The 15,395-nt window shown below is 43.8% G+C and overlaps 1 protein-coding gene, 1 long non-coding RNA gene and 2 other non-coding genes across 6 annotated transcripts; 1 reads left to right on the top strand and 3 right to left on the bottom strand.

The window, feature by feature from the left end:
- Nucleotides 1-184: 184 nt before the first annotated feature.
- fbf1 (Fas binding factor 1) lies at nucleotides 185-10,397 on the top strand. Of its 3 annotated transcripts, none has more exons than XM_086154226.1 (30): nucleotides 185-574; nucleotides 720-750; nucleotides 1,005-1,052; nucleotides 1,140-1,179; nucleotides 1,261-1,330; nucleotides 1,714-1,764; nucleotides 1,859-1,982; nucleotides 2,094-2,162; nucleotides 2,416-2,559; nucleotides 2,649-2,781; nucleotides 3,032-3,183; nucleotides 3,269-3,362; nucleotides 3,450-3,911; nucleotides 4,340-4,405; nucleotides 4,494-4,564; nucleotides 5,495-5,511; nucleotides 5,583-5,630; nucleotides 5,712-5,834; nucleotides 5,945-6,045; nucleotides 6,578-6,784; nucleotides 7,148-7,255; nucleotides 7,358-7,497; nucleotides 7,649-7,767; nucleotides 7,885-8,007; nucleotides 8,084-8,260; nucleotides 8,874-9,050; nucleotides 9,232-9,369; nucleotides 9,445-9,541; nucleotides 9,631-9,743; nucleotides 10,214-10,397. In XM_086154226.1, the coding sequence occupies exons 1-30, from the start codon at nucleotides 572-574 to the stop codon at nucleotides 10,295-10,297; spliced, it is 3,330 nt and encodes a 1,109-aa protein (XP_086010352.1). In that variant the 5' UTR covers nucleotides 185-571; the 3' UTR covers nucleotides 10,298-10,397. The 3 variants fall into 3 exon arrangements, with proteins under 3 accessions (XP_086010352.1, XP_086010351.1, XP_086010350.1); XM_086154225.1 differs by having other exon boundaries at nucleotides 2,091-2,162; nucleotides 3,035-3,183; XM_086154224.1 differs by having other exon boundaries at nucleotides 2,091-2,162.
- Nucleotides 10,294-11,614, bottom strand: LOC147230725 (uncharacterized). Its single transcript, XR_015106732.1, has 5 exons — nucleotides 11,477-11,614; nucleotides 11,079-11,162; nucleotides 10,849-10,901; nucleotides 10,611-10,660; nucleotides 10,294-10,439 (listed from the first exon to the last, which is right to left on the bottom strand). It is a non-coding gene; the product is annotated as an uncharacterized LOC147230725 (long non-coding RNA).
- On the bottom strand, nucleotides 10,513-10,583 carry LOC147230727 (small nucleolar RNA R38). The gene has a single exon (XR_015106762.1). It is a non-coding gene; the product is annotated as a small nucleolar RNA R38 (small nucleolar RNA).
- LOC147230726 (small nucleolar RNA SNORD49) lies at nucleotides 10,735-10,808 on the bottom strand. The gene has a single exon (XR_015106763.1). It is a non-coding gene; the product is annotated as a small nucleolar RNA SNORD49 (small nucleolar RNA).
- Nucleotides 11,615-15,395: the final 3,781 nt, after the last annotated feature.

The raw sequence follows: 15,395 nt of genomic DNA, 5'->3' as shown, positions 1-15,395 counted from the left end.
TGTCGTGGCCAACGGAAAAGCAGGTCCATTTCTAACAATAAGTAAAAATGCTGACCAAAGAGTTGCTGTGATTTTATTTTAAATTGAATCTACATGGATTGGATTGGATGCTAACAGCACTGAGCAGGCGAAAAACTACATTACCCACAATCCACCGCTGCCTCTGCAGGTCGTAATGGGGTCAGCGATCATGAATCACAACAAGCATTTATTGGCAAGGGATGTTATTGAATTAACGATTTAAGCTAAAAGTCAAGGGAACCAAGTTGTATTATTCGTCTTATACGGTCGATTTAATGTTAGCTGAGTAACGTGGTCCATCAAAATGGTCAGGCGGTGTCAATTTGAACACAGAATTGTCGACAGCAATGACTCGATATTTAAATGAATGAACAGATTTTTAATATTTTTTGTATCTTTGAGAGGTTTAACATTGACTTTGGGCTTCAGACCGTCGTGAATGTTGTCTTTCACATCCGAACAGGAGCGGTTACCCATGGAAACGAGACGCTAGCTAACTGCTAGCTACTAGCTTGAATGCTAAGGCTACTACTGGCAGCACAGATTCATCATGGTGAGTTTACTCTCATTTAAACTTTCTTAGATTTTTCTTTTGACCTGTTTTTTGTTTAATGCAAGCGTTTAGACGACTAAACAATTGTTGTATGATGCACTGATGTATGATGCATTTATAACTAATGATTCATTTATTCTTACAGGCTAAGAGGCTGAAAGGTAAACAGTCAAAAAGTAAGTTCCCCTAGTTTTGTATCAATGGAAAGTTTTGTATATTTAATTACATAATAATACAGCAGAGCTTTGATTGTTATATGTTGTAGCTTTTAGACATCTATGCACGACTCTGTATTTACAAATAAACAGTCACATTATTAGTTAAAGCGCTATACAAATCGTATGTATTATTATTATTATTATTATTATTATTATTATTATTATTAAAGAGCTAAAAAGTTTTGTAACGTGTATCTCTCAATGGTTGTCAGGTTTTTTTGAAGATGAGGAATTGCTTGACAGCTTATTTGACGAGCAGGGTAAGGGAGCGCATACCTAAGTTATTCTCTATTTTTTTAGTGGTTTTATCACTGAACTTTCTATGTTGATAATATTTTTCTCCCTAGAACACCCAGTGAGAGGGACCCGTGGTGCATTACTAACACGGTAAGGTTGAAACAATGAATGTGTTGAATACAATTTCGAAAGGATTTCTTCCATGTGCGTCATTTACTTTTCGTCCTCCAGCTCAGCGGCAACTGACAACATCTACAGTTTGCTGACAGAAGACGCAAAGAAGGACGTCGGGCTGTCAGAGGTACGGAGACTGACCTGTGAAATGCAACATGTAAAGTCAATGTCTGCTTTATTGTCAATTTCTCTGCATGTTCTGGACGTACTGAGGAATCGAGAAGACGTTTCTCACAACCCCGTGGGGACATAAAATTAACAAAATGAAAATAATACTAATAATACAAATAAGCAATATAATGCACTGTTATTTAAGTGTATAAAGTGTACGCAAATACAGACTAATTTTTGATATCATGAGAGTGTAGCAGCAGATTGCTTTTGTGTTTGTTTTGTGTTCAGTTTTGTGCAAAGACTAGTAGGTACCAAAATGCTATATGGTGCAATAGCAGCATGATGGTTATATTTTAATCTTTGTGTTTATTTTATTCTGAATTTTTTTTGTCCAAGGACTCAGACATCTCTGCTGCAGATCCTGAAGAAATATTGAAGAACATGAAGGTAAGTGAATGTTTGGAATAAAGGGCCGTCTGGGTTTTTGCCTGGTTTTGACTTTGCACGAGCTCAGACTGTTGTTTCTCCTCTTGCTGCAAAGGACATAGATGATATGGATGCTGACCTTTTTGGATCAAGGAAAAAAACAAGTTCAGCGCCAGAACAAACAAAGCAGATTGATAATGAAGATCCATTAGAGTACACTTCAAAACCTCAGGGAGCAGGTAATGCATGAATAATTTTACATTTTTATCCACACATTACAACTGACCTTGAAGTTTATGAAGTTGAACAGCAATTGCTGAACACGGAGTATTCCTCATTCCACTTAGAAGAAATCAGAGCGGAGGCGAGGCCAAGTCCTGCATCATCTTCACGTAAATACAAGAAGTTCAACTTTGGAGGTGAGAATAAGAATAAGAATAAGTACAACTTTATTCATCCCGAAGGAAATTGTTGTGCTAGAGTTTCAAGTGAGTGAGTTGCTTGTAATAGCTAGCTCAGCGTACCAAGCAGGAAATCATTTACACGTGTCACTCAGCTTGTTACAAGTCACTGTCGAATAATGTGTGGTACTTTATATTTATGACTCTGTATCATAAGAAGCAGTAAACAAACTTCCGAGTCAGATAGTTTGTGTTTTATGCTTTTTTACAGATCTAGATGATCCGCAGGCAGACTTCCTTGACGACCTGCTTCCTGATGAAACCAATGCTGAATCTAAAGCCAGTGTTAAACAGACCAAAACTGAAAAATCTCTGCAGTCTCCTTCAGCATCCCCTATTGCAAAACCTGAAAAAAGTTGAGCCGTCAATATCCCTAAAAACGTTTTTTCCTCACTATCATCGCTGCACACTAACCGCTGTATGACCGTTTGAATATTTCTTCAGCTAAAGCGGCGAATAAGAGAAGTGAACTTACATTTGAGGATGACCAGGACGACATTATGGATGCACTTGGGTTTGACAGTGATCTAAACCAGCCCAGGAAAAGAGAGATTACACTGTTTTCTAAAAAGGAAAGGTAACTGCTTTGTTTTCACTCTGTTTTTGGCACTCATAGGTGATAAATAATTGCAGCGTCAGTGTTCCCGGTTGTGTCTCAAAAACAGCCCGAAACTGTTCAGAACCTCGTCTTTCCAAAGTATTTCCGATGCTAGCAAATAAAAACCCCAGGATGTACTTGTAGGGCTCAAGACCCCTCCAGGAAGTAGTCAAATAGTGCCTTTTTGTACTCCTGTAGCGACATATCTCAATGCTGCGTGTGATCTCAGTAGTGAGCCGCCTCAGAGAGCTCGGACCAGACTGGGCGAGATTCTGGAGAGCTTGAATTCACCTCGTCACCTGGAGCCACCTCCCACGGCTGAGACCAAGGAGCAGAAGGAGCCCCAGCCTCTGGACAAGAAGCAGACCCCCACTGTCAAAGGTAATGGAGCATCAGGATGTTCTCCTTTACAGGTTTTCAATAATTACCTGCAACAGATAAAACAGGCTGTTATCGAATCTCCTAGAGACACTCTTAGATGACGACATCACGTTTGGGAATTATCAGCCAACTCTGGGTCCCAATACTGAAGGTCGTGAATCCCGCCGGCAGTCCGTCAGGTTTGTGTGCTTGTGTGTTCGAGTATCTGTCGTCCAAATGACACGTCGTCCCAACTTTTTCTCGATCGTTTTTCATGATAACCTCAGATTTTCTACCGAGGATATCAGTATTTCCACCCCCGAGAAGAAACACAAGCCCACCACCCCGGCCTCCACTCGTACCCGCAGCTCAGCCGACTGGCTTGGCCTCAAAACCAATGACGAGCAAAGCTACGAAGACGCCGACGTCGAAGGAAAGAAGACCCCCGTCGAGTCTCCGAAAGCTTCTTCCTCTCCCTCATCAGAGAGAAGACCTTCGCTCACCAGCGGTCCTGTCACATCTGCTATAAATGTACAAGCAGAAGCCTCAACTCAGAGTGAAGTCGTCACTAAACAAATGAGGCCAGAGATCTCCAGACACCAGAAGAAGGAAGAAGAGGACGACGACTGGTTGGCAGGAGCGCTCAGCAGGAAGAAGACTTTACCGGCATCGCGTTCTGAGGCTAAAAGCTCCAAGCAGGAGGAATCTCCCAAACTCGGAGAAGAGGTCAACCTGGAGTCATCAGTCAGGTAATGGAGAAAATCCAAACAATGACAAAAGGACCGTCATATGATAGTTAATTATTGGACCTTTTTTTGAGACCAGGGGTTGTCATACTTTTCAGATTTTCACCTCCAAAATAACAGCTACCCCTCGAAAGCAGCTGACATATACGAATGAGTTTAAATAGTTTAAGGTGATTTATTGCCGATTTTAACCATCACAATATTTTTGCTGATTTTGAGTTTCTTCCCAGTTTATTTACATTTCTTTGCACGAAACCAAGGGAATGGAAGAAAAAAAAGATCCGCAAATCCGCAACAATAACTTCTAAAGCAAAAATGTTTCATCACATCCAAACAAAAGCCTAGTGAGGAGGTCCTAACGAGAGGAAGCAAAATAAAATGTAGGTGGATTAGCGTCAAAAGTAAGGTGATGACTTGTTCTTTTTTTTTAGCAAACAAATCCCATCACAAGCCTCCAGGAGCAGAGATGACACTCCCGTGATCTTTCAAGAAACTGGGTAGGCTTTTCACAAGAAAATGTCTTGACAACAGTGGCTGCGCTCTGTACTTTTTCCTGTTTTTCAATTTTCTTTGTGTTTTCTTTAGCAACGCTTCTCTTCTGCAGACGAACCCCATCGCTCACTCCACCCCTCTGACGGATGAGAAGATGAAGCCGGGTATCCACTCCGACACACACGATACTCCCAATCACTACCGTATTTTCTGGACTATAGAGCGCACCTGTAAATAAGCCGCATCCGCTCTATTAAAAAAAAAAGTTAAAAAAAAAATATATATACAAGCTGCACCAGGCTATAAGCCGCAGATATTTATGTTGAAAAGAAATGTCCTCCAGGACATTTTCAAGTTCAGGCCACCTGCTTTTATGTCCTCTGAAAGCTTTTTTCGACTTTTGGCATTGCATATAGATTCATTGATGCTAAGCTTGCGTTTCCTTCGTGGATAGCAAGTTTGATCGTCTTCAACTTAAAACTTGCATCATACGAGCTTCCTCTTGTGGTTTCCATGATGAAGGGATGAGGATTTGAAAATAAGTACCGGTTAGTAATTTGTCGTGCGTGTTCTATCTGCTTTTTATCCGCTCTTTCTGCTATTCTTCTTTGCATTGATTCATACGTCTTATCTTATTTTGGATTTTACTTCCGCCCCCCAGCGGTGGAAGAAACATCCACAGAATAGCTGCACTCTTGTAAACGCCGCATGGTTCAAAACCTTGGAAAAAAGTAGCGGCTTATAGTCCAGAAAATACGGTACTCACGCTGACGGGATCATTACAAACTGTATTAAGAACACATTTGTCAAAGAAAAGACGTTTGGTGCGGTTCGTACAACTACAGTCTGGTGTATCTGCTTACATCTTATTCAAATTCATGATTCCAACACAGCGGCCTTTTAAAATATCCCAGAATTTACCCACTGGCCAGCATTACCGACAGTTCACACCTCGGCACCAAGAGTGCTTCTGCAACTTTGCTCTGTAGAAAGTAGGTTTGTGGATTCATTTTTACCCCATGCCGTAATCACATTCAGTACTTTGTTTTCCTTTCCGGCTCTTCGGCAACAAAATGAAACGCAAAATGCATCAGAAGCTGTCCTGCAACAGGTATTTGCTCTCTGCAAAAAATGTCACAACTTGGTAAAAATCAAAGAAATCAACGACCTTCCTGTGAACAGGTTACGTTTCCGGCCGACGGTCCGCAGCAGCTGTTACTGCAGCAGCAGGTGAGCGTCGTCTCCCTCACCTCTACCTGACACGCTCGTGCAACACGTGAAGACACGGACGTCCACGTTTGTCTCCGGTAGATGATGCCGTCTCAGTTCTTTGGTCTCGGGAGTGTCGTGGATGCTGGCGCGCTGCGGAGCCTGACGCAGAGAGAGCAGCAGCATGGAGATCATCCGGCTCGCATCATCCAGCTACAAGGACAGGTACGTGAGCGCTGATGTTTTGAGGAGGGACAGAACAGTCATGGGCGCCGCTCCATCTGTCCCGCCTTCCATCGTTCCCCAGCCTGAAGCCGGTGTGTGTTCTCGTCTAGATAAAGGCCCTGCAGCTGGAGCTACACCAAAACCAACTGCTGCTGGAGAACATCCAGCTGCGTCATAAGAAGGACTTGGAACTCACGGAGAATGCACACAAGTACTAATTTCCCCAAGGCTGTCATATTTCTGAATCTTCAAATCTTTGTACTTAAGACCTTAAAACACTTGATAGCCTTAACATTGACCATTTATATTTTATTGTATTTCTTATTCCTCCTCCTTCCTACTATTATATATTACTGTTATGTTTTTGCTTGAAACTAAAGTTGTTCTCATCTCATCTCATCTAAGTGGGAAAGAAATGTATTTATTCAACTTACAGTTGAACCTTCCTTTAATTACAAATTGGGTTTGGGTGCAAAATTAAAAATTTTCTTTACTTTCTGGAACTTTTACCCACAGAGTGATTTTTAGAATTTCTTGTGAATTTAGAGGTCATCAAGCACATTTCACGGTTTGTAATTTCATAGTTTCTTAATCATAATGTTTCGGGCCAAAGTAGTTGTTACACAACTTCTAGTTTCAGTGTTTTAAGACTTCAGGCAAAAAGGTATAAATGTAATGCACATCAATTCTCCCGTGAGTGTGTCTGCATGCTAAACACCGCAGATGATTCTGTGCACCGGCAGGACTCGCGTGAAACTTCTGGAGGAGTCGGCAGTCCAGAGGGAAACACGGATGCGTCAGGAGTGTGAAGATCTAATGGATCGTTTGGCCGCAGCAACGCAAGCGGCAGAGCAAGAACGTTCGGTGCTGCAGGTCCAGTACCAGCAGAAACTGGCCCAAGCCCAGCAGGACAGGGACCGGGAGGTGGAGAGGCTCCGCCAGCTTCAGAGGTGAACCTCCTACCAGGGTCCTTCTCATCTACTTTGTTGAGATATAGTGGCACATTTTATGTTGAGTTAAAAAAGTGAATGGTGGCGATTTTTCACCGGCACGTGGCCGACAGACGCTGATAGAAAATCAATTTGTGATATTGATCATAAAGGGTTTACTTTGGTGATTGGACAACAAAGTGAGTAGTGCCCAGAATCCAGAACCCGAAAATACAGTACAAAAATACCTTAAAGACATCTGTTAAATATGCAGGCAAGTTACTAGAACTGCTTCTAAACCCAATAATAATGGGCTATATTCTTCATAAAGTATTGTCATTTGGATGTACTTTTTTTTTTTAAGTTTTATCATTTACACTCAAGGAAATCTGTCTTGGAGATGAAGAAGGACCATGAAGACCAGGTCCAGAGACTGAAGAGGCTAAAAGAGGAGGAGATCGATGCGGTTACAAGTGCGACCTCTCAGACCAGGTTAGCGAGTTCGGTCGAAAATGATGACTTTGTGGCCGCATTTTACCATAAATGTAGGCAGAGTACTATCTTTTTATTGTTGACGGTGCCTCGTCCACCCAGGTCTCTGACTGCGGTGATTGAGCAGATGGAACAGTTCTCCTCTCGGCTGGAAGGTCTTTCGTCCCGGATCGAGAGCACGCATGAACACACAGCTCACGGTCTGGAGCAGGGCGCCCGACACCGAGACGAGCAGCTGCGAAGTATAGCAATTTTTATGAGTGAATCTGTACTCGCTGAAATCACTCCCCAACAGATACATGTTAAAGGGATAAATGTTTAGCGGTACCTCGAACCGATGGCCAGAAATCATGTGTTGAACCGGATCCCTGAGTCTCTCCGAATGTGTGTCAGTAATGCAGGAGCGTTTGGCTCAGCAGCAGAAAGCCATGGCAGAGGAGAGAGCTTACCTCAAGGAAATCATCTCCAGGATGGACACTCAGCTTAACGAACAGCAGAGGCAGCTTGAGAAGGTCTGGAACAAAGCATGTGGGACATTTTTTTGCTGGAAACCACATCAGAAACCACATCACTGCATGAATCATTTTTCTACGCAGCAGGATTCAAGATGTCATTTTCTTGTGACTCAGGAGCGCTGGAAGGTGACCGCAGAGCAGGCCAAGGCTGAGTCCACCCAGAGGAGTCTGGAAGAAGAGCGGCGTTCCCACAGCATGCAGATCAACATGGAGAGAGAGGAGCTCGAAAGAGCCAAGGTCAGCTCGACTCTCGTCGACGAGATCGTCAAAGATAGACGTGAACTTATACCTTCCCTTTTCCCCTTCCCATCAGAGCACCTTGCTGGAGGAGCAAAAGTCAGTGATGCAGCTTTGTGCAGAAGAGAGGAGGAAGCTGGCCTCCGAGTGGAATCGCTTCCACGCCCAGGAGAAGCAGCGGCACGACAGGGCCGAGCGTGAGGTCAGCAGCCTGCTGGAGAGGCGAGAGGGTTCCATCGTCAGCCTGGCGCAGGTCAGCGGTCCGTCCGAGGTTAAGAGTACAATCTACATGCCAGACACATTTGGGATCGATTCGGTTCAGTAGTGACTTGTTTTTCCTTTTTCTGTACGTTTTAACACAAATGTAAAATGCTAAATGAATCTTTCAGATTTCCTCATCGATCCTTGTATGCAAACCAGTTTTCAACTTTTCATGGAAATGTTTTCAAGTTTCTTAGTCCAAAAAAAACAAACAAAGTGTGAACTTTTCAATCAGTTAATTTCAACAAAAAACTTTCAGGTAATTTCAACTCGCATGTAGGTTTTCACTTTTTCTTAGTAATTTAATGCAATTTTGTGTTTAATTTGCTGAGGAAATTATTCGAGGTGAATTTGTTTTTCCTCTTTCATAACAAACCAGTGGGCACAAATTGTGTGACTTGTTATTGCTGACAATTTTTCAGGTTCACAACACATAAATAGATTTAACATGACTCAAGGTTTGTTGTGCCAAGGAAACCTGTTCCACTGCTCCACACCACCATTCATAAATGAATCCAGTGGTTTCCCTCCCAGAAATATTACCAACAGTGTTTCGTCCACAACTAAGGACTGGCTCACTGCCCTCTCCTTCTTCCTTGTTGTAGGAGCAGGCTGACCTGAAGCTCCGCGGCGCCGATCTTAAACAGAAGGAAATGGCAGTGACACAGGAGAGCGAGCGCCTGGACCAACTACGAGAGGAATTGGACAGAGAAAAAGAGAGAATAAGCAGCACGGCAATAAGACTTAAGGAGCGAGCCCAGGAAGTAGAAGCATTTAGCAAGGTACCCGTCCAATTTCATATTGAATGAGTGCTAACACGCATCAGGCAATGTTTCAGGAAGCGTATCAGTCGTTAGATCTATTGACACATCTTTTTATAGTTGTGCAAGCTGCCTCTTGTAGTTTGCCAAGTGTAAAAGATAGGGGTGACATTTTGGACAACTAAGCACCTGTGGTTTGCAGCTAGCTGCAGAAAAGTACGAGGAGGGGGAACGAGCATCACAGGAGGCGAGGCGTGTGGAGGCTTTACATGAGGCGAGGCTGCAGAACATCCAGTCCCACACAGAAAGGTTGCGGCAGCAAGAGCAACGTGCGCTGCAGGTAGGCCTTTCCAGGTGTCCCGTGACGCTTCGTCCCAAAATACACAAACAGAAATAAATATGGGCTTCGTGGCAGGAGAGAATGCGGTTGAATTACCTGCTGAAGGACACGGAGCCGGTGAAAATGGAACCTCCCCGCCTCTCCATTCCAGCCGTTTCACCCATTTTACCAGGTGATGCAAGTGTCACGTTAGCCATCAGTTCATGTTATTGATTCAAAAGTGATTCAAAATTTATCTTAAGTTTTTCCCTTCCCCTGTAGACTCGGGGAAAACAATCCCTGAGCCCAGCAGTCCACCTCAAGCCGTGTTTGCAAACGCACAGTCGGTGGCGCTTCAAGCCAGTCTGGCTCTTTGGAAGTACACCGCAGAAAAGGTCAGTCTGGGGGACTTTAAATACAAATCAACAGTGATTTATATTCCACAGAATTGGCAATGACTCTGGTGCTTACATGGAAAACCGGTTCATCAAAAAAACTCTTGCTTACTCACTATTTGTGAGTTAGATGATGAAAGATTTGACTTTTTTTTTACTGAATTGGTTCAATTTACTGGTATATAGTTATACATGCCACAGCTACCCATTTGAAACCATTACCCTTAACCTCCTATATGCCAGTGATTTCTATTCCATGTGCTCAGTGATTTAATCATGATATTAAATCAGTAATTAAATTAAATATTACAATTGTATCTTGCTTTATTGAAATGACCACTACCACCTGAGAATTATTGCTCAATTTAACTTTACTGTGAATGATACGGTACACTGAACATTGAAGCAGAGTCTGAAAAACATTACGACAGTTTCATTGACGTTAAATTTCACATGAATTTGTTCCACAGGACCGTGAATACCTTCAAGAAGAGCAGATATTCCTGGAAAACTTGAAAAAGAAGTCTCACAGATCATCCTTCAGTACACACTGACAGTCATGCTGGACACGACCATTATATTGTCAACAACATAGATCTTCGTGAATGTATTCGGACAGAGTAGTGAATTAAATAAAACTTCTTTCTCAGTGGCGTCAAATCTGGTCATTCCAGCCGCTGCGCCCAGTGACTTCACCTGAAAGTTAAAAAAAAAAACATTAGCACATTTTTTTTACAGGATTCAACCACTTAACTTTGTCCTTTATTAGTAAAGCCTCAGGTTACCATGACTCCACACAAGGGTTCAGACAGGGATAACTTTTTATCATCACTGGCTTCAAATGATGCCAAGTCTAACCCCACTTACTGATTCAGTTCTTGCCAGGCGCCAGGTCCATCGTGACTTTTCCTTCAAACCTGTCGGAGGCAACGGTACATTTAGATCACCGCAATAAGAGATGGGGAAACTTAAAACTAATGGGTCTGACAATTCTCAGAACAGCTTTTGCCATCTTCAGTTATCGCATCAGACGGCACTTCCTATGCAGCAAATTTCCTCACCGAAAGAGCGTCAAGCAGGACAAGAAATGAGGACTCATACAAACCTTTTGTAAAGATCCCCAAAGTTTTCCAATCGATGACCAGCAGAATTGCGACCCTGTTGAAGAACATTTCGTTAACAGCTGTCTCTTCTGCAAAGGCATGTGAAGATGATCCATGGAAGTCAGATACCATTGCTTTCCACACATCGTTTCAGACAGGGATAACAAACATCATCATTTTGCACATGAGATTCAGGAAAAAAAAACACTTGGGACAATAATTGCTACTTTACTTCTTCTGAAAGATCCTCCTGGCGTTTGTCTTAATGCAGTACTTTGCTTCGTTTGGACGTGAAGGAGTAGCATTCTTCAGCCACCTGTCGATATAGCGAAGGAATTCGGACATTCATTACGTATTCGTACATAGACAATTTGTCATTATAACACCACCATTCAGCTTTTTAAGTTACGCGAAATATAATAATTAAAAGTAGCCCACGTTGCAGCGTAGGTTATTTTCACTATCCATTATTCTTCACGCAAAACTCGCCGGTTTAAGTTGCAGATCGACATGCTCAACAAACACGTGTTTGTAGGACAGGCGGACAGTTAGCAGCTAGCATAGCAGCAGATTCGATTCAAACCCGCCTGAATAATTGTACTTTTTACTCAAAAAATCATCAAATATTACCTGTTCACGGAGGCTCAGCTGTTTCAGGGTTCATGTTTGCACAGAGACGCATAAGAATGTGTGACAATGACCGCATTTCACCGTTATGGGCTGGATGTGCTAGCTTGAACCTCCGCCGAAGATGTGGAGAAGAAGGACGGAAGTCTCGCGAGGAGTGGTTTTGTGTGGTGGCTACGTCATGACCCACGTGATTACTCAGGGTGTGGTGATTGGATCCTTAAGATACAACGGCGATCCACTCAGCGCATTCGATTCATAAAAAAGACGAATATTACACTTTTTCAAATACGGATTTTATTCAAAATAATTCAACTATGCTTTTTCAGAAGTCAGCAGGCGATTTACTGTATTTTAAGTGTTTTTTCTAAGATTGAGTGATTTTACAGAATGTATACCGGTGGCGGGCCATGCATTTTAAGCCTGGGCCTTCAGTGGTGCTCCCAATCAATCCACCCCCAATAATTAGTTTATGGCTATAAAAAAACTCTTATTATGCAGAAATGCAGTATAAAGAGAGGTGCATCGCAGACAGATAACTCGTGTAGCCACAATAAATGCCTTTACAGCAAACAGCTGCGACACATAAAAAGCACCAATAATAACCTTATGAACTTGCATGATTATTTGGGAAAATAGTGGCAATTTACACCAAAAATTCTGATTATTTGTAGACAAAATCCATCCTCCTTTTTTTCCTCAGAAAGAGTTCAATTATTCTGTTGTACAGATTATCCGTGAGCTTTGTAAATCCGTGTTGCTCTCAGCAATGAGAGAAAGAAGCTCCACATAGTTTCCTCTGTTTTTGGATCCAGCGCTTTCATCATGTCCTTGAAATGTCAGACAATTCCTTTTCCTGGCACAGGTTCCCTAACTTAGGAGTTGCCCGACCTTTCTAGCTTTTCTTCAAAACTCCATCTAGAAAATGATGCAACTAAATCAATTTTTTCTCCTCCTACAGTCATTGTTAGGCCAGCAGAGAAGGCCTTGCAGGCCTTAACATACTCCGCTTATATCTAATCCACCTCTATCTATCTATCTATCTATCTATCTATCTATCTATCTATCTATCTATCTATCTATCTATCTATCTATCTATCTATCTATCTATCTATCTTTGTATCAAGTTAATCATGCGTTTTTCATTGTATTTATTAATATTAATTAAATGCTCTGGAACATTCATATGTGATATATAAGGTCTTTTCTTAGCAAAATGTGATTTAATTAATGTGATCTGCGCTCTCTTTTCTGTCAAAAGAGATGAAATCATTTCCTCCTGAATGGTTAGTTGCAGTCCAGGTGTTTCCACTGACTGAAAATGCACTGAAGAAAACATTGACCTTTTTTTGTGAGTTGCTTTAAATACTAAACACACCCAGGTCATGGATACAGGATACATAGAAATGTTCACTGGTTTGCAATGACAGATAAACACTATGATTTATCAGCAACAGCTCCAGCAGGTTTTTACCACCGCCCTGGTAAGCATCGGCAACTACCGGGAGAGCTGGTGTCTGCAATTTGGGCTTCTTCCTCGGATTATGTGGCCACTTACCATCTACGAAGTCCTTCATATGACTTCATTCGTGAAGAAACGGCTTGGTGTTCCACGCTGTCTGACCGACATCAGCCTCTATGGCAAAGGAGTTCTGGAGCCGCCCGTCGCAAACCTCACCAAAGAGTACAAGTGCTCCAAAAAGAGGCTCCAAATGACCCCAAAGGACTCCAAAGATCGGATGATCGGCACGACCGCACCACCTCTGGCAACCGGGCGGAAGTGGACATCAGTGCAGAACGCCGTCTCAGCCTTCAAGCAAAATGATATCGGAGGTCGTGTCCAGTTGGGAAGATGAGGCTTTCATCAATTGGCAAGTACACCCACTTGGCTCAAGGCTTCCACAGCAGAAAGGAGGAAAATGGTGGTGGAGGAGGTCCGTCGCCAGGAGGAGGCTGGTAGAACCGCAAAGGCTGTTTCTCTTTCTAAGCAGAGGCAATGGATGACATGGGAAGGTCTCGACAGAAGAAAGCTCAGCTGGAGGAAGCTCCGTGAGATGGAACCGAAGCGTCATCATCCGGGCTACCGACGATGTACTCCCATCGCCAAAATATCTCCACCAGTGGTACAGTGAGGACCCAACCTGTGCCGAGGTTGGACCGGTCTGACACAAGGACGTTACACCAGGAGGCACAACCAGGTGTGGAAGTGTGTGGAGAACAAGGGGAACGTCCTTGACTCTTCAACCCCGAGAGCGACCGAATCCACCGTGGCAGCCTCGTTCATCCGAGAGGGTCAGAAAAAGCTCAAACGTACTCAAGCCTGAACAGCCTGAGATCGGAAAATGTGCGCTGACATTGGTGGCCGACTCATTTTTCACCCGGAAATCGCATCTACTACCCTGAAGCCAGGTTTGGTACTTTGGTCCCCCATCACTGAAGTCTTTGCACATCATAGAACTTACTGTTCCCTGGGAGAACGTGGTTGAAGAGGCCTACGAACGCAAGAAACCGCGGTACACCGAGCTGGTGATGTCTCTCTTGTTGAGGTGGGATTTAGAAGATTTGTGGCTTCCTCCATCATCAGGCTGCTGTAAGACCTCCATATTCAAGGACTGGCTCTTTGGCAGACAGTTAGATCCATCTCTGAAGCGGCTGAAAGAAGCAGTCGACAAGATAGCGAGGAAAGCCTGCTTGGTCTTGGGACTGAACCCAACACCTGCACCACCAGCTGGTGCCGATGGGTTCATCCCACCCGAACCAGAACCCGATGCTTCAGACGCTGCTTTGTGTCCACGGCCATCAGACCGGAGAACAAAACTCAACTCTGACCAGCTGGAGGTGCATCTGAGCTGCTTCCACAACCACAAGTTACTAGCTCACCCAGACAACAGAAGATAGCAAAGGCATACATGAAGAACTAGGCAGCAGGAAGAACAACAACAGCAACATCATCAGTGATAACAATGGACAACATAATGAAACAGTAAGGGTGACAAGTAGACAACCAAAACTAAGCGACAATATAAATAGAGTGACAATAGCAATGACAAGAAAATATGAATAAACAGAAATAGGCAGGATGCATGCAGGCTGAGACCAGCAAGGATAAGAGAGGCTGCAGTTTGGACATGTGACTGGGTGAGGTGGTGAGATGGTGAGGTGGTGGAAGCAGCTCAGATGCACCTCAGGCCGGTCAGAGTTGTGTTTGTTCTCCAGTCTGATGGTCGTGGACACGAAGGACGACGAACCGTCGGCTGAAGGAGCCGCCCTTGGATGGTGCAGGGGGCGGGAAGGATGGTCCAGGATCCCGGTTCGTCCTTCACCCTCCCCATCGGTCCAGGTTCGGACTTTCCTCACTATCTTGTTGCGCCTGTTGACCTGAGCGTTCCTCACCGGCGCACCGAACCCAAGAAGAGCACGTTGGCTACCATCGACCTGTGGAAGGTGTTGAGGAGACCTCGTCCTGCTCCGACCCTTCCTGCAGAGTGTCTCAGTGAGGTGCCTCCACTCCGGTTTTGATGTGAACCTAAAGGTACTTGCAGGAGTCCGCTATCTCCACCCTCTCACCCTGGATGGTGACCGGTACCCGTCTCCTCCGATTCTCACGGAAGTCCACAACCACCTCCTTGGTCTTGGAGATGTTGAGCAGGAGGTGGTTCTGGTTGCTCCACTCAACCAAACTCGGGATCAGCCCTCTGTCCGCCTCCCCGAGGTTCTTGTCCTCCATCTCCACCTCCTCACCCTGGACGGTGATACTTCACCATGCTGCCATTTCCTTTTCTTAGAATATTTCCATTGTTATTACACACATGACTACTTTTTTTTCTTCTTCTTCTCCGTCTTGCTTTCCAAAACAAAGAAACGCGCAAAAAATGCGGTGCGTTTTGCACGTCGGAGCCACCATCCCTTTAAGCCGCTGGCA

The sequence above is a fragment of the Fistularia commersonii genome, chromosome 10 (genome assembly GCF_037954325.1).
Source record: "Fistularia commersonii isolate RoL2024-O1a breed Wild chromosome 10, RoL_Fcom_v1.0, whole genome shotgun sequence".
NCBI lineage: Eukaryota > Metazoa > Chordata > Actinopteri > Syngnathiformes > Fistulariidae > Fistularia > Fistularia commersonii.
The sequence above is the reverse complement of the archived record's forward strand: the minus strand, read 5'-3'. Positions and strand labels throughout refer to the sequence as shown.